This window comes from Conger conger, chromosome 3 (genome assembly GCF_963514075.1).
Source record: "Conger conger chromosome 3, fConCon1.1, whole genome shotgun sequence".
NCBI classification, from domain to species: domain Eukaryota; kingdom Metazoa; phylum Chordata; class Actinopteri; order Anguilliformes; family Congridae; genus Conger; species Conger conger.
In genome coordinates this window covers 71,972,642-71,991,879 of record NC_083762.1, presented here as the reverse complement: position 1 = coordinate 71,991,879, position 19,238 = coordinate 71,972,642, and the positions used below count along the sequence as shown (strand labels likewise).

The following is a 19,238-nucleotide window of genomic DNA, read 5'->3' as shown; positions in this document are numbered from 1 at the left end:
GTTAATGAATTAACATTAACAATAACGAATTATTCAGAATGCCCTTAAGCAATATAAACCACTCACATGTTATAACAAAAACATTTATTTACACATAATTTACAACAGACAGACTATATTGAGCTCATATTCTGAATATCATATATGCTCAAATTTGTAGGTTGTTACAACAAGTCTGTCTGGTTGGTTGCTGAAAACAGTGTGGGTCTGGGTGATATTTGAGATGGACCTCAAGGTGTTACATTGGTTCTCGGGAAAAGAGTCAAAGTCTAGGGGCTGGTGAATAGTAGTTTTATTTTATTGCAATATTATTATGGTCCAGAAGATCAATGCACAAGACAAAGCTAAAAATCTCTTGGTCATACAAATCTTTATACTATTTTTATAACTCGTCATAGGAAGGATGTTCTGCAAAAGTCACAAGATGACTCATCCCCAACTAACTCATTCTGGATTTTAATGATAACTTACTAAGTGTCTGACATGGTGTGCTTATTTTCAATAAGCATTCCCCAGGAGGGAATTTACGACCAAAAACCACTAGGGAAAATGTGTTCCTTAACTCCTTATTCGTAGGTTGAGCCAAATTCCTTAAGAGTGCCTTATTGCCATGAGACTAGCACACAATATAGGGTTAACCATATATAAGTGAAACAAGCATTTAACTGTTTTAACTGATACATATTATCATACATTAGTACAATAAAATTCTATAGGTTTAATACAAACCACCATTGTTAGTACATTCTTATTCTTTAATATATGTTTCACTCTCGGCCCAAATCCTAGGGCAAAAGGTCAGATTTGAGGCTGAGCAGGGACCCTCCCAGGTTGCCCGACTGGAAATTAATGTGAAATAAACATATAATTGTAATAAATGAAAAATAACAAAACACTTAAATCGAAGGAATAATACGTAGGCTAAACATTTTCTTTTAGCACTTAAAAGATACATGGTAATTAGCTCAATGGTTTTATTGGCTCTTTTTCTTCTGTGGGCTTCTGTGAAAGGCCTGCTGGTTTCTGTTTCCCGCCAAAACCACAGTCTTCACCTCAGGCTTAGTTGGAATGTTCCATCAGTAATGTTTACTCACAAAGTCTGCATTAGCATAAAGACCATACCGCAACACTGCTTATTCATTGTTCGAGTGAATCTGATGCAGACTTAAACAATGGGGTCACTGGAGCAGCCCCAGGGATAGGGCTTTGCAGATGCCATTGCACTGTGGGCCATGCTGGTTCTCCAGAAACTGTTTGATGCCGCGTGCGCCATGGCGAGATCCCACCCCCGTGACCGAGTGGATCTGGGGGTCGGTGAGGTACGTCAATCCCTTCCCATTGTCTGTCACCCACCCTGTGGACCCATGGAAACCAGGTCAATTATTGCAATATGTTTCTTTGCACATGGGATGGTTAAAACATTGTTACAAGACCGTTGTAAATCCCTTCCTATCATTGGAAAAGGCTCACTGACATGTTGACTGTGTAGTTTATAGTCCTTCAATTCGGGTTTCAAAATATACAGTTGACGGTCACCACTCTGTACCAAAGCATTGCATAACTCTACAGTAATTCAAGCTCATTGGTTGAAAATTGGTTCTAATTGCCACAGCCAATGCCGTTTCAGCACGTTCACAGAGAAGGGGGTGGGAAAAACAGTGTTGTGGTTTGAAGGTGTTTGTTGCTGCTATTCCTCTCTTGATCATTAGAAGTCCGAAATTACCTATTGTACCTTTAACTAGTAAATGTACAAACACACGTGCACATACTGTACACACAAAAGTACAGCCTGTTAGAATGATGTGAGGAGGGACCAAAGCACACACACAGCCTACTGATGGGGCAGCCTGTAGCGTGGTGGTTAAGGTTAAGGACTGGGACCCACAAGGTCGTGGTTCAATCCCCGGTGTAGCCACAATAAAATCCACACAGCCGTTGGGCCCTTGAGCAAATCAACTGTAAGTCGCTTTGGATAAAAGTGTCAGCCAAATGACATGTAATGTAATGCAATGTAATGATGGCAGGTAAATCCTTGTGGTTATAATGCCAACACACACACACACAGTTGCACACTCACCTTGCAAGTCTACAACCACCTCTTTGCCACCGGAGAGCTGGTAAGTGAAATGGCCAAAAGCAATGCCATAGTCTGTGGCTTCATAATTTTGGTTGGTATAGACGGTGTTATTGGTCAGCTTTACAAAGTCTCCCAGCATGTACGGTTCTACTGTCACACAGTCAGTGATGACATCACCTTCTAGAATCTGTCAAAAAGAACAAGGGGATCTTTAGAAATGAGCTGGCTTGCACACTGTGAGTTCCTGTGATTTTAACGAGACAGCCTGAGGCTGATGTGTAGTTGTATAGAGTGATCCAGAGTTTGTCTCTTCAGAGACTTTTATCCTGTTGCATTTATCAGTCAGTCTGCTGAATTCACTAATGGACATTCTAATGGTGATTTTAACAATCACGACTGGGAACTGAAAACAATGTAGTTGTAATGAACTCATCAAAAACACCTACTCTTCAGAGCATGCAATTCAAATTCTCTCATGAGATGGCTGATGTGCACACACAATAACAGCATGTTATCATGTTCCTAGAATGCTTTACTCTTGTCCTGTTTTGCTTTACTCAATGTCCACTTTGTAACCCTGGTATCAGCTGGTCTTGTGTCTTTGTGCTCCCACTATCCCAGCATGCATTCTGTCCTTTAGAATCCATGTAAAGTAGCTACAGTAAAACTATATAAGAATGAACCCTTGGCCTGCTGTACAGAGAAATATGAAATGGCTGACATGTAGGACCTCACCAGAAGAACTTCAGATGGAATAAAGAAGAGCTGTGCAGGGACGCTCTTCTCGTACAGCCTCTTGTTGAACTCCGTTACGTAATACTGCGCCGTCATCTGTCTCTCCACGTCAGTTAGGTGGTAGCGGATCTCTTTTTCAAATTGGTACGTCTTCCCGACATAACTGAAATCATTGAGCCACACACAGTCCAGCATTGGCTGGAGTACAACCATCGAATAGAACTAACTATACACTAAAATTATGTAACTAAATGCTGTTTACAAAATTCCAACAGAATCAAAGATTTACTATCAAGGTTACATTAAAGGTTTATTACAGATTAGAAATGCAAGAATACGCACCTACACACACCTACACAAATAATTAAAGAGAAACATGTTGAATGATAAACCTTTGTGATGCAACTAATGACTACAATAAAATGAAAAAGACTGTCATGTTTAATGATGCTTTACAGAGAAAATTAAGAAAGGCAGTGCCCCACTTGTCTTACAGAATCATAACACATCATGTTTGTTAAATATTGTTGGTCAAAAGTGCTGAGGGCTTTTGCCATATTGATGTGGACAGAACGGTCATACGGCTACCAGTCTGTCTGCTTACCTGCCCAGAACCTCTTCCTGGTGCAGAATCTGCACCCAAAATGCTGTTCTTTGGCAGCCTTTTTTCCCAATGGGGTCTCCAATGAACACCTTTGTCTCCCGGGATGTCCAGCGATCAGTCACCTTGGAGTATTTCAGAAGAAGGGCACCTGGAGCAAAAGCACAGGGATAATACTCTCAACAGTATCAGGTACTACTCCGACCACCACTAACTCAATTTATTTAGCACATTAAAATGGCTAATAAACAAGTACAACATAATGTTCTGTCATAAAACTATACTAGTACACAATGCAGTGCCAACATATCCAGCTTTTACAAATGCATCTAAGGCTATGTGAAGTGTGGAGTACATGTTGCTTAAAAGTAATAAATAATAAAGAGGCGCTTACTGTAGGCAGTCCTGTGTTTCCTCAGTCTAAACGTCTTTTTCACGTCCAGCCTATTAAGCAGACATTTGTGACACACGCCAGACAGAAGAGCTTTGTAATCTTGCTCCGTCAGGGTGGGTGAACACTCAGGGACTAGACTACACAGCGTGCACTTCCCAAGACACCGATTATGTGACTGATTATTGTACGAGGGCTGCTGGTAGTCATCCAGATAGAGCTTTCCAAGTTCCCCCTCACGTCCTTCCTCATTTCCCATGATCCGAAAAGACTTTGGCTCTGCAAAATGTCCCACGCCACCAATCTCTGCAGCAGAATCTTTAGGTTCGTCACACTCAGCGGACATGCTGAGGTCTCCCAGTACATAGTCCTCAGTCTCTGCCTTGGGGTCTACTTGGCGTGGCTCTGGCTGGTGGTAGTCCGCTTTCAGTGCGCGCGCAGGGAATGATCCTGTGTCCCTCTGATCTTCCATATCACTGCCCTCTGTAGGACACTGCCGGTCCACCCGCACTCTCTGTTTAGCACTGGAGCAAGCACCTCTACCGCTGCTAAGCGCAGACCCTGCGTCAGAGAAACTGAGCTTCTGCCATGAAGAACCAGAACTCAGACTATCGCAGAGAGAGCCGACTCTCCTCGTGTCTTTAAAACTACTCCCTGCTTTATCAAGCACCTCGTCTTTAACTGCTTTAGGACAGTCCACGTTTACCCACTCCTCCTCTGTGTGATTGTCAGAAGGTCTTCTGCTGTCTTTTCCACTGGTAACAGGGGACCCTGTGTCAGAAAGACAGAGCTTCTGCCATGAGGAATTCGAACCCAGACTATCACCGAGAGGGCTGGAAGCAGTCCTCGTACTGCCCATCCCTTTAAACCCATGCCCTGCAAGACTGGTTTCACCATCCACCTCCTCATCGCTGAACTCTGTAGCACACTGTGGGTCCACCCACTTGCTTAATGATTTGGGTTTAATGACGGAAGGTGGACCATCTCTCGGAGAGCAGGAGGAAGTCCTTGCTTTGTCCATTCCCTTAATCCCAAGCCCTTTGCTGTTGGTTTCACTGTTCACCTCTTCATCGCTGAACTCTGTAGGACACTGTGGGTCCACCCACTTGCTTAATGATTTGGGTTTAATGACGGAAGGTGGACCATCTCTCGGAGAGCAGGAGGAAGTCCTTGCTTTGTCCATTCCCTTAATCCCAAGCCCTTTGCTGTTGGTTTCACTGTTCACCTCTTCATCGCTGAACTCTGTAGGACACTGTGGGTCCACCCACTTGTTTAATGATTTGGGTTTAATGACGGAAGGTGGACCATCTCTCGGAGAGCAGGAGGAAGTCCTTGCTTTGTCCATTCCCTTAATCCCAAGCCGTTTGCTGTTGGTTTCACTGTTCACCTCTTCATCGCTGAACTCTGTAGGACACTGTGGGTCCACCCACTTGTTTAATGATTTGGGTTTAATGACGGAAGGTGGACCATCTCTCGGAGAGCAGGAGGAAGTCCTTGCTTTGTCCATTCCCTTAATCCCAAGCCCTTTGCTGTTGGTTTCACTGTTCACCTCTTCATCGCTGAACTCTGTAGGACACTGTGGGTCCACCCACTTGTTTAATGATTTGGGTTTAATGACGGAAGGTGGACCATCTCTCGGAGAGCAGGAGGAAGTCCTTGCTTTGTCCATTCCCTTAATCCCAAGCCGTTTGCTGTTGGTTTCACTGTTCACCTCTTCATCGCTGAACTCTGTCGGACACTGCTGGTCCACCCACATTGCCACTCTCTGTTTCGCACGAGTTACAGATTTTTTATCCTTGCCTATCTTTTTGGGCTCAATGAAAGGAGATGGGTCTTTCAGTGAACTGGAGGAATTCCTTCCATTGTCGACTCCATTAAATTGGCAACCTTTACTGCCTTGTCCTGCCTTCATATTCTCTTTATTACTGTCCTTGGTCTCATACTGGAGCTCCATCCCAACTTCCACCCATTCTGTCACTGAGTCATTAGCAGACACTCTAGCGGTTGTGTCATTCGGGCCCTTCTTACTTTCTGTGTCAGGATAGGAAATGGACTCCCAGGACGAAGGCAGGGCCGAAGTACCTCTTGAGGAAGCGTGAGGGCTCTGTCTATAACCGCTTGCACTTTCTCCTTCATATCCCGCCAAAGATCCAGGATCCTCACTAGAGACGTTTTCACCGTCCTCGTCACTGACCTCTGTCAGACACTTCTGATCCACCCTCGTCTCTGCTTTCCGAATGGCACAGGTCACGGCATTTCTGCCCTTGCTTCTCACTCCGGCATCAATTAGGGACGCCGGTCTGTCTCTAAAGGAGCAGGAGGTAGACGTCTTTTTGCTCATTCCTTTAAATCCACACCCCTCACTGCTGGTGGCACCATCCGTCTCCTCTCCTTCAGTGAGCTCATTGGAACACTGCTGCTCCACATGTCCCCCTTTTGTCTGTCTGTCTGGTCTTCTCCCCAGAGGCCAGTTGTCATGTGTATACTTTTCTGTGGCACCTTCTGTGTCCAGGGTTTCAGTGGCTGTCTTCATGGTGGTGATGCAGGTGACAGAGCACTCCTGGACCCCGCTCCTGGACGCACCACTCCTGGACATTCTGTGAGCCTGGCACACCGATGCGTGGTGCTTCCGAAACCTGCCCATCACCTCTGAGAAGTGGTCGGTCGAAAACCTGACAGGGGTCTCCTCCGCTGAGCGGTAGCTGTCCGGGATGAAGGATCGCTCGTCAGACGTGGTGAAGGGCTTGACTCCCAGGACCACCTTCACCCGCCCCACCAGGCCCATGATCTCAGCGCCCAGCGCATCTCTCTCCCCACCACCCACGGCACTGTAGGCGTGCAGCTTCTCCACGACCTCTTGGCACACCTGGCTGGCCTCAATGACCTGTCCCCGAGCAGAGCCCAACCACTTGTGGGTGACGGTCAGAGAGTACGCCGCCTTGATCAACAGGTGCAGGTCCTGCTTGCTGGTCACCACCTCGCCCTCCCGCTTGGCCAGCAGGCCGATCTGGAAGGCCTCCTTGGCTTCGCCGAGGATGGCCTCTCTCTCTGTGGGGCCACACCCTGGCGAGAAGCTGTAGGCCAACAGACAAATGCCCTGGGTCACCTGAGATGGAGGAAGCAAGGGAGAGAGAGAGAGATTAACCAGTAACGTCCTGCTTATACACAGGTCATACGCTTCACTGTATGTTTAGCCCACCCCACCACTGGACTACCCACCACATTGCTTAGCACGTAGAGAGAATCATACTGGCTGTACACCACGGCCATTTTGGCAGCTTCGGCTGCTGCCAGTAAGCGATGACCTCTCTCTTTCAGTAAGCGCTGAGCATGGAAAAGAGGACACACACACACGCACACACATGCATATTAATCACTGAAATTTCCTTCACATATTAATACCATATATAATACCAAACCGCAGTAATTTTTATATTACTTCATTTAATTGATAAAGTTCATGTATATTGGGAGGAATGGCTTCCAAAGGCTTATGAAAGCAGTGAATGAAGGCAGAAGGGGATTAATGATGGAGGTCATTATCATAAGAAGAAATGGAATTTCGCCATGCTATGTTTCAAGTTTGATTGTTACTAGGGGGCGGCCTGTAGTGTAGCGGTTAAGGTAAATGACTGGGACACGCAAGGTCGGTGGTTCTAATCCTGGTGTAGCCACAATAAGATCCGCACAGCTGTTGGGCCCTTGAGCAAGGCCCTTAACCCTGCATTGCTCCAGGGGAGGATTGTCTCCTGCTTAGTCTAATCAACTGTACATCGCTCTGGATAAGAGCGTCTGCCAAATGCCAATAATGTAATGTACTTTGATTTGTTGTCAGTATGACCTGGCCATGAGTAAGTCTCTATGGTACCCATCAACATTCATCACAGTTCCGTAGCCATAGCTCACCAGATCCATGTGTTGACCTGCGATGAATGCCTGGAAATCTGTATCGTTCATCGACACCAGAATGTTTGCCAATAGCCCTAGAGATGTTCCGATCCCCTGCAATATAACAGACATGGTCTACTTTCCCATAAAAGGCCACATTAGGGCAACATGAAAAAAGTATGCTCATATATTACAATTTTAATAGCCAAAATGCTCAGCTATTTGCTTTGAAATGAAAGCGAAGTAAATTAAACGCAGATTTAAACCTTTCTGTCTGGTTCAGGGAGAGCATGTAAACCAATCAGTGACGCCCAGATGAGCTCTGCAGCCTCGATCCACATCCCTGTGAGAAATAAAATGCGCAGTCACACCAGGGTGGGCGACGTTGGCTCAGGCGGTAACGTGGTGTTTGTGCGAACACACACAGACACACACACGCTTTAGATACGCAGTTCAGAAAGAACACACACACATCTTACCCAGCTTCTGCAGCACCTGCCCTCGTACCTGCACACTGACAGCCTGTACCAGGACTCTGTCGCTATCGGCATGGTACACCCAGCAACCTGGAGAACACACACACTCACAAGCTTAACTCACACACCCAGCAACCTGGAGAACACACACACTCACAAGCTTAACTCACACACCCTGCAACCTGGAGAACACCCACACTCACAAGCTTAACTCAGACACCCAGCAACCTGGAGAACACACACACTCACAAGCTTAACTCACATTCCCAGCAACCTGGAGAACACACACACTCACAAGCTTAACTCACACACCCAGCAACCTGATGGCACACACACGAACGCACACAAAACTCACATATCCAGCACTTTGATAATGCACAGACACACACACACACACACAAAAGCACAACAAGTAACCTGAAAAGACTTGCACATATTTCTAAGAAAGTAAATCCTCCAACAGCCACTTGTGCAAACGTCCTTCAACCCCCATTCACGGCACTCCAAAAAAGGTGGAAAAGCACCCAGGACTAAACCCAGCTCAGCCCAGTTTAGACAGCCCATGTCATGGATGGCCAGCTCATGAAACTACTCCGTTGTTCCATGCCTGCTCTCAAAAAGACTTACTGGAATTTCCCAGAATTCCCAGAAATCTCTGATTTGACACTTTCCCAGAGAGACGCACCTGTTGCTCCGCTGTTGTTGATCAGGCTGCTCAGAATGTACTCTGCCTTCTGGAGTTTACCTGTGGGCAGGTGAGACATGCAAGAAACATTACAGCCATGCTTTTAACACACAGCAATATTGTATGGGAACTCCAGTTTTGTCAACCGACTTGGTATGTACTGGAATATGTACTGATCCCTGAGGTTTGAGGTTGGTAATACTTGCGCTAACACAAAACTGCAGGTGTTAGTGGAGCACAGTGGTAATATGATGTTATAATGACTCACAGCAGTGGACAAAGATGATAAAGATTCATTAAATCGGAAATACAGCATTTGTAAATCTAGAGCTTAGTCAATCCAACAGTGGTCACATTTTGCACTGATATGCCCTGTCTGTACTGGCTACAGAAGGAGACCACGATTCTTCACCATAACCTTCACTCCTGCAGTAACCCCCCCCCCCCCCCCCTCACCAGAGTTGAGGGACAGACGGGCCTGCCTGATGACCACCTGGGGGGCAATGGGCGTGGTCGGGTAGTGCTTGTGCAGGGCCTGGGCGATCTTCAGCAGGCTTTTGGAGGTGTCCACCCAGTACAGGAAACGGTCCACCAGGAACACCGTGGAAGCTGCCCACAAGGGCTCTCCAGCTAAAAGGGACGCTCTCAGGAGCATCTGCAGGAGAGGTACAAGGAAACAGAAGAGATGGCAAATAATGCTACGACAAAAATAAATGATCACGACAGATACATAAAACAATGGCTAATTAGCATTACAGTGAGTTCCATGATGTTTGAGACAAAGATTTTTTTCTTGATTTGGCTCTACTCACAATTTTAGATTTGTAATGAAATGAGATGTACACACTCTCAGCTTTTATTTAAGGTATAGTTAAGCGCTTTTGTCTGACCATTGTACACATTGCAGCACCCTGGGGTTGTTGCCAGGTTGATGCATACTTATTAGCAGGTTTATAATGGCTCATTAAATGGTTACGTAGGGTTATGTCCAGACATAGTAGACACAGTGAAGTCCTAATTACCAGAAGCTGGGGCAGATGCCTGCTGATGAGTTCCTTGAGCGTGGTCTTGTCCTCCAAGGTGACGGCCTGCTTGTACTGCCATTTCTCTGGAACGAAGGGCCACTTCATTGCCGCTGCGTCCTGGAGCAATGCACTGAGCTCGGCGGAGAGGGACGCTGGGGCCAAAAGAGCAGTCAGAATACACAGTATTTTCCAACTGTACTGTAGAAGTGTCGTAAGACGCTACGCCCTTGCGTGCGCTGCCTTATTACAACTAATTAACTGGGATTAATTTGTGCAGTTAATTAAACGAGTGAGAAAGACACACGTCTACTTCCCATATCCATAGCATAAATGTGTTTTTTTTTACATATGTAATAGGGAGAAAAAGATATGGATAATTCATGAATAAAAACAGAGGTTTGGCGCCCCCTGCTGGTGCACAGTGCTACTCTCACCCCTGCATCGCAGGAATCCCTCCTTCGCTTCATCAGTGGGTTCCACGGATCCAGCGGCCGCAGTCTGCCGACACTCCTCCAGCATAGCCACAACCTCCCGGTTATTCATGGCTCTTTTGGTTGGAGCCAGAGCAAACTGCTTGTTTCCCTACTTTGCCTATGGCCTTGTCCCAGTCTGTCTTTCCCCTACGTCCAGGTCTTGCAGGTGTCCAGGCTCACAGGTGGATGACTGCCAGTTCTTCTGGGATAGGGTGTCAACTCCTAGACTCAATCAACATAGGACTATTTGAAGGAAGGAGGTAAGGTAAACGTCACTGGTTCGATTTAATAACATCACATATCGTATTACCATGTATAAGATCAAGCTTTTGATATTGCACTTCCCTCTAGGGTCTTTCAGCGCACTTATCCCTGGTTATGGGTATGCACTTTGTTGTACGTCGCTCTGGATAAGAGCCATTAATGTAATGTAATGATAGCATAGAGAACCAAAATAGGGCTGGTGCACTTAACCTCTACCCTGAGTTCACAAATCACGCCAGCGCTAACCCTCTCCTGGTTCAAGCCACACCATGAGGCAACATGAAGGCCTAGACATAGGATATGGCTTTGCTCTTCCGACCTGAACAGCCCAACCACTATCATTATTTCAAAGACTTTTCGGAACTCTGCAAAAATCTGCGATTCAAATATTCTTTTATTTAATTGAATAGCCTACAGTTCATATTTTAACAAAATGCATTGACTTTAAATAACCCCGGTGAAACGCTAAATTAGCCTACATTCATCATACGCTGTCGTGATCAGTGAGCGCCATCTATTGTTCAAAGAGTATCATGTATCTTCTAAATATTAAAACAATAGGAAGGACCGTACAGTAGCCTGCGTTAACGAGTCCGAGATGGTCGGTGTGCAAAATAAGTTAACTACATTAAAGTATTCGCTGTCAAAACATAAAAAAGAAATAGCCTACAAGTAGTCCGAAAAAAGCCTCCGACTGACACCGAGAAGCGAAAGTGAAACACAAGACGTTACTGAGTGGAAGGGACGAGACAACCAAGATCCATTTTGAAATTATCAGCACTAAAATCATTGATTAACTCATATAAACTCATTTAACTCATATAAATCAGGTTGACATTGATTTATGTAAAGGGATTATGAAATAAATCTGAAGCGTTGTGGACATACAGTACGTAGCCTACGCCGAGGTTATTGGGCTATACACGGTTAATTTTGCCCATTTAAAAAACAAGTAGATCAACCTATTCGTGAAGCCTGTGTGGCAAATTAAACCTATCCAATAACGTAAAATCGTGTAGCCTAAATGTTATGTATAATAAAGGACGGTTAGTTATCGTTACACATCTCATACGCATCTCATATTATAATTTGCCTTGCCAGGCTAACAACAATAAAACTCAAATTTAGCTACTCACTCGTTAAAGGACATTCCAGATTAATTCGTCTTACATAGCCTCGGAGTTAAACCGATGATTCGATCCCGCATGGTATACTAGCTACTGTATAAAATGTTTCAATCTATAAAATAGATATAAACCTTTATTGCCCAGGTGATTCCGGTGGAATAGCCTGGGTAAAGCATGATTCATGCTACATTCTCCAGTTTCATTGCAGAACAGGCTGATTTTCATGGAAGTTCCCCTTTCCAAAAAAATAGGACAGGCCTACTGCAGAGCTGGTTGCAACCCGGCTTCACGAATAGGTAGATCTACTTGTTTTTGAATTGGGCAAAATGACTTACAGAAAAAGTTAACATTGTATAGCCTAATAACCTCAACGTAGGCTACTTACTGCATGTCCACGACACCTCGCATTATGTCAATGTCGCCCCGATATGTAGGACGAACGATGAATCTGGAATGTTCTTTTACGAGTGAGTAGCTAACGAACGTGTTTCATTATTTTCAGCTTGGAAAGGCAAATAATGATATGAGATGCTAGTATAACGTTAACTAAACGATTTAGGCTACACGATTGCACGTGATTGGATAGGCTTCACGAATAGGTAGACCTACTGGTTTCTTAATGGACAAAATGCACTTATTATACGTCTACATACAACAAAAGCTGGAACTTAGTTTATAATCCACAGAACCTTGACCCTTTAAATTTGAGAAAACGTTTTTTACACTGTATTTAAAAAAAATAATAATTATAGAAATGTATATAAATGTATTTTTTGTATGAAAGTGAAACGGATATTTAAAGGAGTTGCGAAATATCGGGACTTCCCTTCAGAAAAGAAATTCCGAAAGATCATATGAAACAGCTCTTGGCCTTGAGCGACGGTGATGATCCACAGTTCTATGCGTTGGTGGTTGGTCCCGTTGTCGTTCATTTCCTGTTTCCTGATTGCAGACCGAAGCTGATCCCCGTTATGTTTGTTCAATGATGCTCTTGACACAGCAACACCTGTTCATAACTTTGTATACACGATTAAGATTATGACTGCAATAACATGCCCAACCCCTTACATGAAATGTTTGATGAGGATTTTTCTGGGAAATTAAACGCAGCTTCCCGGGCTGTAAAACCCTGATATTCAGATTAATAATTAACATCCATCGAATAACACTGCATAACTACATGTAAAATAGCCTAATCCACAAGACCAATAAACACTTGAAGGGATTCAGCATGGAAGTGAAACGCACATTTAAAGCAAAGGAGTTGCGGGACTTCCCTTCAGAAAAGAAATTCTGAAAGATCATATGAAACAGTTCTTGGCCTTGAGCGACGGTGATGATCCACAGTTCTATGCGTTGGTGGTTGGTTCATTTCCTGTTATGCAGATTGCAGACCGAAACTGATCCCCGTTATGTTTGTTCAATGAGGCAGTTTTCCTCTGCATCGTAGCTAACGTTACAGTAGAGACCACGGCTGTATTCACGCATCCTGTTCTTCTACGTTATTACCAGAAACGAATGACTACTAGAAGGTTAGCGTATTTTTTCCAGAAGGCACTTTGAAGTTGTGATCACGACATAAACAAACGGTACGTTTTTTTGGGGTTTTTTTGGAAACGTACGTGAATGTAGGCCTTTGGTGTAATATCAGTCGATTACTCAGCATAGGTCTGATGCAACCAGCTTATTTTCGTTTGCTCATGTGCTTTGTTTATTTCTTTCCTCCCGTTTATGTAACCTAGTTTTCGGCATTTAAAAGGGGAATATGTAAGAAACATGTGTGCTACTTTTCTCTTACAACATAAATATGCATACGGTGGTTATAGCTATGCTTCGGTTTAAACTTTTTGGAATTTTCTCATGTTGATGATGCTCATGAACGCTACTAAGATTTCACATAGGCTTATGTAATGCTTAGAACTGTGAATTTCAATAACTTAGTTCCAGATGTTTAATCGATTTTGATCCAAGCCAAAACCACACAAAAATTGTTTAAACTGCATGCATGCACGCTCACACACGCACTTTTCAAGATGCTATCTCTTTCGCGAGCTCAAGGCCATTTCCGTTTTAAAATAGTTCGGCTACCTGGAGCTTTCGATAATTGCTAAGTCTGTATGTTTCTCATGACGTATGCTAGCCAGCCCAGCCATTTGCCAGATCAGTTGTAGTATTATAGATTGTGAAAGTAGTGTGGGCGTCAAAAGATTCACAATTTCATGTGAATATCACAAAGATTACTGTCGTGTAAAATGCCAACTTGTCTAAGAATTGTCCAGTCTTGAACCGTTGTTAAACATTGCTGTGCAATTGGGAGGATGCTAGCTTGTTGTGCTCAGCTGTAATAGCCAGTAGGCTACCCATCGCCAAAATAACTCCTATTAAAATAAGAAATGAAAGTAATGGTAAAAGCTACAATAGAATTATGAACTAAAGAAGCTATGACAATGCAGAAATACCCTAGAGAAATAGGCTCTGTGGTGTGAAATGCTATGCTTCAGTTTAATGATTGTGCAGAAACTGGTATTTCTTGTTTAGAAAGTGCTGCGTTTCTCCAGTCTTTTAGTCCAATCCAGTCACATTAGAATGTCAAGATAAAACATAAGCATGGAATGTATGAATGTAGGAGAGCCCAGGTTATGACCAGATATTTGTCAACACAGGTAAGAAAAAATGCGCTGAGAACTCTTAACAGGTGATACCAGAAGATGAAACAGGCTAGTTGGAATATATAGAGTTACACAGGGTGAATACAGCCAGTACTGTAGCTAAGCAACACATAGTATTTTTATTGTTCAATCTCAGTAACTGCATTTAGGATCAGCTCATAGTAATCTCACACCCCAAGTAAAACTACCATTGTACTGGTACACACAAACACACACACACACACACACACACACACATACAAACAGTGCATTACAGTAAGACACGCCTACCAGTTCCAACACATGGAGTAGGAGCATGGTTCAATTTATAGACATTTGATGTCCTATAAAAGGAAGTGCTGGTGGCAAGAAAGCCATTTCATAAGCACTTCTTCCAGGAAGTCTGTGTTTGGGGAAGATGTAATAGGAAGCAGGCTATTTCTCTGGTGCACAGTAAAATCTTTGGTGTTAAATCAACTGTTACAGTACATTTTAATTTAATGGAGTATTTGTTGGCCCAATTGGACTCACATACCTGTTAGAGTTGAATTAACACTGGGTAGTTTACTGTGTAGGAGGGAAAGGGCAATACCACCCTCTGAATTTTCTATTTTTCTCTCAATGTTCAACTTTTTTTTCTCTCACCTCATCTCTCCTATTCAAAAACAAACCTCGCCTACCTAAAAAAAAAAATCAGTTTACCACTATCTTTTTTCTTGTCTCTCCTGTCACCCCTCTTCTTTTAAGATTATTTACTTATTATATTTTATCTCTATTTCTTTCTTTTTTCTTCTCTCATTCAAGTTATCTTTAGTTAGATATGTTGTAACAACCTGCCCTGGGATGAAAATTAGCTCATTAGCTAAATCTGGGACATATATATTGATGTGGAAACTGAAATGTGGATTAATGTGCACTGTCCCTGGTAGGTAGGTAAATAAGTAAGTAAATAAATTAATAAATAAGATCCCTTTAGGTTACGTATATCTTTACTTTGGCCTCTGTAACTTAAATTGATGAACCCAGTTGATCCCTGGTGCTGTTCTTCTCCACTACTTTCTCCAGGTGTACTGGAAGTCAAGTGACCATACTGAAAAGAAAGGGGAAGGAAATCTCCAAAGAAAGGGGAAGGAAATCTCCAAAGAAAGGGGAAGGAAATCTCCGGTCATGGAGCCGTCTCATCTGGCCGAGACTGAGGAGTATGTGACGTGCCTCCACATCCAGCTCTACCACCCGCTGCAGGCCGCCGAGGGCGTGTACGACCTGCTGCCCCTGAACCGGCGACAGAAGCTCCAAGCCGAGGACCCCCTGAGGCTGGGCCGCGACGAGGAGGCCTGCACCTTCGCCCTGGCCGACCGCCGCGCCTCGCGCAAGCAGCTGGCCATCCAGGCCTTCCGCTCCCCCCGGAGCTCGGACCTGCTCTTCCAGGTGCAGAACCTCAGCCAGAGGGGCTGCATGTCCGTCGGCGGCACCGCGCTGGAGTACCTGCACTGCGTGGAGCTGCCCGGCAAGGCGCTGCTCCGCTTCGGCCAGTATCAGCTGCTGATCTGCCAGGAGCCCGGCGAGTGCCAGAGCAAATTCGAGGTGGAGTTCCGTGTTTCGCGGGGCCCCCTCGGCCAGGAGTCCGGCGCCGGGGTGCCCTGCGGGGTCCCGGTCATGGAGAGGGGAGGGCAGCTGCCGCTAAACTCGTTGCCCTCTCCTCAGACCCCGCTGGAGACAGACGAGGGGATGTATCTGTCCTGAGGGCCCTCAGAGGAGCCTCACTCCGCCTACCCAAGGGCCAGACACGTATTTATCTCGCTTAGCTCCTCCTGTTCTCGTAAACTTACTTATCTTATCAGTGCCCTCATGGGAACTTATGACACAGTTAACAATGCGAAACTAGATCAAAACAGAGACATGAGAGAAACTGACGGTGTCTAAATGACGGCAAACAAAATGAAGGGGAGGCGTAACCCTGATCTAGAGGAAGGTGCTTTTAGACAAACTTTTTATTCAAAATTCAGGTTTCTCTGTCCTCTTTATTTGACTGTAGCATACGTAAAAGTGATTTACTGTAATCCCTACATTCTGCAAATAGAGTGAAGAATCGTAACGTATTGCAAATGTGTGAACAAAAGTACTGATGTATGTCACCCGTACTGTCCCTAAATATTTTAAATGTATCCTATGAAGCTTTACAAATAGAATCAGAAAACGAGCTGGGCAAAGTTTGACTGAACTATAACACATGCTTACATAACAATTAGGACAAGTTATGTATGAATTAATGATGAAGCTGGAGAGATCCTGTGGCACAAGCAAGGAGACTAAAAATAAATGAGTTGTGTTAGCATGTGCAGAGGGAAACAGGTGGTGTATTTTGTGGATATTGTACATAAAGATTCTACAGCTCCAGAGGCACTTTTTTTAACAATGTGAATTGGTCTTTGAGCCAGAAAAGGTAGTACTTCCAGAGAGGATAGGTCTCTCTCTCCCTGCTATGGTGCACTTCTCTTCTATGGTGCACACATTTCCACTATTGTGTCCTTATAAATTGTATTGTACTGACCTTCACTCTAGATTTAGAAGGTCTTACTCCACTGACTCTCACTAACTAAACTGGAAGGCCAACATTCTAACTTTTCAGACAACTCCTTTTGCTTCATTTTGAGGGCTGTAGCACTGCAGCTTAATATGGTTTATAATGTGATTAACAACAGAGCTCCTAGTTATTTTTTTAAAATATTTTGGGCAGATGCCCCTTACTGTGTTCCAGGGCCTCTAAGTAACCAAAGGGCATTAAAAACTCTTTAGCTTTTAGAGAAAAGCCTTGTTTTGTTACTAGAAAAAGTAGGTGTGGAGCAAAACTGGATGTAATTATTTTATGATATTATTTTGTTGCTGTCTTTATACTATACATTTGATTGTGTTTATATTTTTGTGATACTAATTTGTTGTGTAGTCATCCAATTTTGACAGTATTTATACTGCTACTGCTTACTATAAAGGACTGCAATGGAAATGGCTTTTGATGGATGTGGCATCATTGACAATACATACCTGTCTTATCAATTTGTGAAATAAAAAAACATCATGTAACACAAAAAAGTACTGACCATATACTTGATTCACATATTACATAAGTATATGGGGGGGGCGACATGTAAGAGCAGTCGTCTGGCAGTCGGAGGGCTGCCGGCTCAATCCCCGTCCCAGTCTCTGAGCAAGACACATAACCTCCATTTGCTCCTGACGAGCTGGTGGGTGCCTTGCATGGCAGCCAATCGCCGTTGGTGTGTGAGTGTGTGTATGAATGTATGAATTAGAAGCATCAATTGTACAGCGCTTTGGATAAAGGAGCAATATAAATGCCAACCATTTATATATTTCGTTTTATCGCTATTGTTTATAAATGTTTGGCCCCTTTTCGTGACACAGCTTAAAAATAACATACCCAAAATAAAATGGTTACTATTCTTGAACCCTTTTGACTACAGGCATAATCCTTGTCTCTTCCTAAAGGTAACCCTTTGGGAATCAGAATTACTCCAAATATTACTGAAACAAAGTTATAGAAGCTCAAACACAGTGAAAGATTTTTTTTCTCTCTGAAAAGATTTTCTGCTTTTGACTGGATATTTAAAATGTATCATATGAAGCTTTTCAAATAGAATCGGAAAACAAGCCGTGCAAAGTTTGACTGAACTATAACACATGCCTACATAACAATTAGGACAAATTGTGTATGAATTAATGATGAAGTTGGAGACATCCTGTGGCACAAGCAAGGAGACCATTAAGGAGAGTCATTATTATACAGTCGTATGAAAAAGTTTAGGCACCCCTAACAATTTCCATTATTTTCATTTATAAATCATTGGGTGTTTGGATCCGCAACTTCATTTTGATCTATCAAATAACTGATGGACACAGTAATATTTCAGTAGTGAAATGAGGTTTATTGGATTAACAGAAAATGTGCAATATGCATCAAAAAAAAATTAGGTGCATAAATTTGGGCACCCCAACAGAAAAATCGCATCAATATTTAGTAGAGCCTCCTTTTGCAAAAATAACAGCCTCTAGATGCTTCCTGTAGCCTATAATGAGTGTCTGGATCCTGGATGAAGGTATTTTGGACCATTCACACCTCTCCTGTTCAGTTAGGTATGATGGTTGCCGAGGATGGACAGCCCGCTTCAAATTGTCCCACAGATTTTCAATGATATTCAAGTCTGGGGACTGGGATGGCCATTCCAGAACGTTGTACTTGTTACTCTGCATGAATGCCTGAGTAGATTTTGAGCAGTGTTTTGGGTCGTTGTCTTGTTGAAATATCCAGCCCGGGCGTAACTTCAACTTTGTGACAAATTCTTGAATATTATTCTCAAGAATCCGCTGATAACAGTCTGCTTTTACCAACCCTTTTTCAGCCGTTTCCACTGTTGGTTTGGCCGGTTTGAATTCTTGGTACACTGAATTAAAACACAGCAAATACTGAAACCAAATGAACTCGAGTTAGAAGCGCTTTATTGTATAGTTTGCAGGAGCACAAAGACAGTATGTTTGATCTAACAGAGGGTCCCCGGCATAACGCATCCATGGTCACTTTCCTTCACCAGTACCCAGGGACAGAACGGACCGCGAGGGGAGGTTGTCGAGGACTCTCCCAACTCACGCGCCATTTGGCACCACATGCACTCATTGCAGCGCATTGGCGAGACAACAGCCACCACACAACGACCCCTGTGGGCCAGAAACACACAGGCAAGGTGAAAGACAGACAGACGGCTGTCAATGAACTCCGCCACTAACCCCTGCTTCGCAACCTGCTTGTGACCGGTCAGTTGGTTAGACTAATGTAGA

General features: G+C 43.8%; 2 protein-coding genes across 3 annotated transcripts; one reads left to right on the top strand and one right to left on the bottom strand.

The window, feature by feature from the left end:
* Window positions 1-275: 275 nt before the first annotated feature.
* alpk1 (alpha-kinase 1) lies at window positions 276-12,296 on the bottom strand. Its single transcript, XM_061234772.1, has 14 exons — window positions 11,752-12,296; window positions 10,313-10,594; window positions 9,876-10,030; window positions 9,310-9,508; window positions 8,854-8,913; window positions 8,172-8,258; window positions 7,959-8,035; window positions 7,711-7,806; window positions 7,024-7,128; window positions 3,808-6,910; window positions 3,417-3,564; window positions 2,813-2,975; window positions 2,078-2,264; window positions 276-1,354 (listed from the first exon to the last, which is right to left on the bottom strand). Exons 2-14 carry the CDS (start codon window positions 10,419-10,421, stop codon window positions 1,179-1,181), a joined length of 4,665 nt encoding a protein of 1,554 aa, XP_061090756.1. The 5' UTR covers window positions 10,422-10,594; window positions 11,752-12,296; the 3' UTR covers window positions 276-1,178.
* Window positions 12,100-17,480, top strand: tifa (TRAF interacting protein with forkhead associated domain). 2 transcript variants are annotated; one of them, XM_061234775.1, is made up of 2 exons: window positions 12,100-12,209; window positions 15,456-17,480. In XM_061234775.1, the coding sequence occupies exon 2, from the start codon at window positions 15,558-15,560 to the stop codon at window positions 16,131-16,133; it is 576 nt and encodes a 191-aa protein (XP_061090759.1). In that variant the 5' UTR covers window positions 12,100-12,209; window positions 15,456-15,557; the 3' UTR covers window positions 16,134-17,480. The 2 variants fall into 2 exon arrangements, with proteins under 2 accessions (XP_061090759.1, XP_061090758.1); XM_061234774.1 differs by lacking the exon at window positions 12,100-12,209 and adding an exon at window positions 12,747-13,331.
* The last annotated feature ends 1,758 nt before the right edge of the window (window positions 17,481-19,238 follow it).

Bases quoted from the DNA above. Each gene is read 5' to 3' on its own strand.
- alpk1 (XM_061234772.1), bottom strand. From the start codon at position 10,421: ATGAATAACCGGGAGGTTGTGGCTATGCTGGAGGAGTGTCGGCAGACT. The intron at 8,914-9,309 runs GTGAGGGGGGGG...ACCTGCCCACAG, and splicing joins CCGTCTGTCCCTCAACTCTG to GTAAACTCCAGAAGGCAGAG. The intron at 8,259-8,853 runs GTGCGTCTCTCT...TGTGTTCTCCAG, and splicing joins CAACAACAGCGGAGCAACAG to GTTGCTGGGTGTACCATGCC.
- tifa (XM_061234775.1), top strand. From the start codon at position 15,558: ATGGAGCCGTCTCATCTGGCCGAGACTGAGGAGTATGTGACGTGCCTC.